We start from the raw sequence: 2,304 nt of genomic DNA on the forward strand, positions 1-2,304 counted from the left end.
AACAATAATCATCTTAATTGTTTGCATTTAATTATTTTGTTTTCTGGGACACTGCTAAATGTAGTTACGAAGGTTAAAAATAAATTAGTGAGATTTTGTGCAATTTAAGTGGGAAAGCATTGTCTTTCATTGCTTTTTTTTTCTTTTTCTTAAAGATACTGTTCTCCTTACGAAAAGGATAGAACTTACCTTACTTTTATACCTCTGATCTCCCAGTTTTAACAGAACAAACATTTCTGCCATGCTTCCTCCTGAGACATTCTTTCCTTCCAATAACATTATGCTGATAATCCCGTTCCACAGTTGGTTCTTTCTCAAGGACTCTGAGAGCCGAAGGGTGCGTATCAAGGAGGCCTAAAGCAGAAAAGACAGATGACATGTAAGCTTGCTGACACGTCTGGAGCGTGACTTTGGGGATCCCAGGAACTCCAGCTCTCACTGCCTGATGTTAAATAACACTGCCTGCCTGGTGGGGAGTATTGTTCTTCATGAGTTTTGCAAGCCTGAACTCACGGTTAATGAGTCTCTGCTCAAGCCAGGGGCTTGTGGCAATGCCACGTCGGTTGGATCTGAGCAGCTCTTGAATAAGAAGCCGCCTTCCAACACTTTGTGGAAAATATCCAGTAATTTTTTATTCCATTTTTCTACACACTTTGTGAAGCTCTCCGTATTTGACAGTGCCCTGTCCTCCCTCGGAGGTGAGCTATTTGGTAAGGTTCCTTAAAGGGATCCATTGGCGATTATGACAGTAGGGCGAAGGGAGAAAGGTGCGAAAGCAAGGTACTGCTTTGTAAAAAAACAAATTGCCTGGTGGCATTTAAAATAGATGGCTTTCGATTTATCCCACACATTGGAATCTGTCCCCACGTCTCTCTATGCCTTTGCTACTGCTAAAAAGCCCAGCATACAGTGAAAGCCCTAACTCCGGACACTGCCTGCAATCCGCAGCTTGCAGATCAGGAATGAGCGGGAATAGGAAGAGTACTTGTCCCGTGGCCTGGAATTGGGTCTAGGGGTGTCAATATCTGTTTGTTTGTTTGTTTGATTATTTGATTGTTTTCTTTCTAAATTAGATTACTTACACAACTCATATACCTCAAACAAAATATTTAAAAAAGATAAATATCCCCTACTGTTAATTGTTGGCGAAGATAGTGTTGATGCTGTTGCAGCGGGCAACACATCAAGTCTAGCTCAGGATGACCCCACTGATACAGAGCAGAACTGTGCTCTGCAGGTTTCCACTGGAGATAACAGACATGAGTTATTGTCCATTTCCGCCATGGACATTTAAAAACCGGCAGAGAGAAAAATGTAACAAATCACCGTGTCCTCTTCATGAGTGTCAACATGTTGACAGTCTTATTTTATCTACTCCTTGTCTATTTTCTCTTGCTGAAACGTTCCAAATCCAAACCCTTCTTTGATTTTACGTAAGAGCCTGTATGATCCCAAGCAACACAACTAACGATGATTTCCTAAATATCATCAAATACTCCGTCTAAATTCCTGACCACGTCTTTGTCACAACACGGTAGGGTGAGATGGGTCCCCATGTGATCTACACCTGCTGCGTGTCGTTGGCAGTGTCTGCGTCCATTCATTCTCCCATCGATGGGCGAAGGGGCAAAAGCACCAACTTCTCTATGTGAAGCAGAAGTGTGCCGGCTGACGCATATAAATGGCATTAGGTATCACAGGAGAACAATGCATTTCATTTACTAGCGATCCATTCCTGTCATCTGTTCAGAATATATTCTAGCTTGTTCAGATGCCCATTTGCGGGGGCACCAGTGACTCACAACGAATCAACCACAAATGGCATGTCAGGACCACGTTCACAACGGAGCACCTGTCTCTCTACTCTTCCTGATGCACGTGGCCACAATGCCACGCCAAGCGTTCAGTGGATAATCTTCTAACAACCTTAAATAAACTACAGCCATGGAAATGCAGATTCCCAAACTGTATTACTTTCCTCTTAACACACACACACACACAAAAAAAAAAACTATTGGAGAAATTGATACTGTGTGGCGCAGAAAAGTGGAAAATGAATTAATAAAACCAAAAAAACCAAAACAAACCCGGTTCTTTTAGAGTGAACATAAACGATTGTTTCTTAAATTCTCTCCCAGTAGGGTTCTGCATAGGATATACCATATATACTCAAGTATAAGCCGACCCAAATATCAGCCGAGGCACCTGATTTCACCACAAAAACTGCATTAAAAATGTGCTGAAAACGTGGCTTATACACGAGTATATACAGTATTCGATCATGGAAGTTTATGAAAGAGTTAA

The 2,304-nt window shown here is 41.8% G+C and overlaps 1 protein-coding gene across 2 annotated transcripts in view; it reads right to left on the minus strand.

The window, feature by feature from the left end:
* Nucleotides 1–2,304, minus strand: part of MCTP2 (multiple C2 and transmembrane domain containing 2) — a 217,931-nt gene that overhangs the window by 156,804 nt on the left and 58,823 nt on the right. Inside the window, exon 8 of one of the 2 annotated variants that reach the window (XM_004709888.2) lies at nt 190–354. In XM_004709888.2, the coding sequence (XP_004709945.1) occupies nt 190–354 (165 nt within the window). Of the gene's footprint in view, nt 1–189; nt 355–2,304 lie in introns of those variants that run through there. The other variant, XM_045296475.1, reaches the window with a different exon arrangement.

Source organism: Echinops telfairi, unplaced genomic scaffold (assembly GCF_000313985.2).
Source record: "Echinops telfairi isolate 266 unplaced genomic scaffold, ASM31398v2 ScPeMD7_7409;HRSCAF=8447, whole genome shotgun sequence".
NCBI lineage: Eukaryota > Metazoa > Chordata > Mammalia > Afrosoricida > Tenrecidae > Echinops > Echinops telfairi.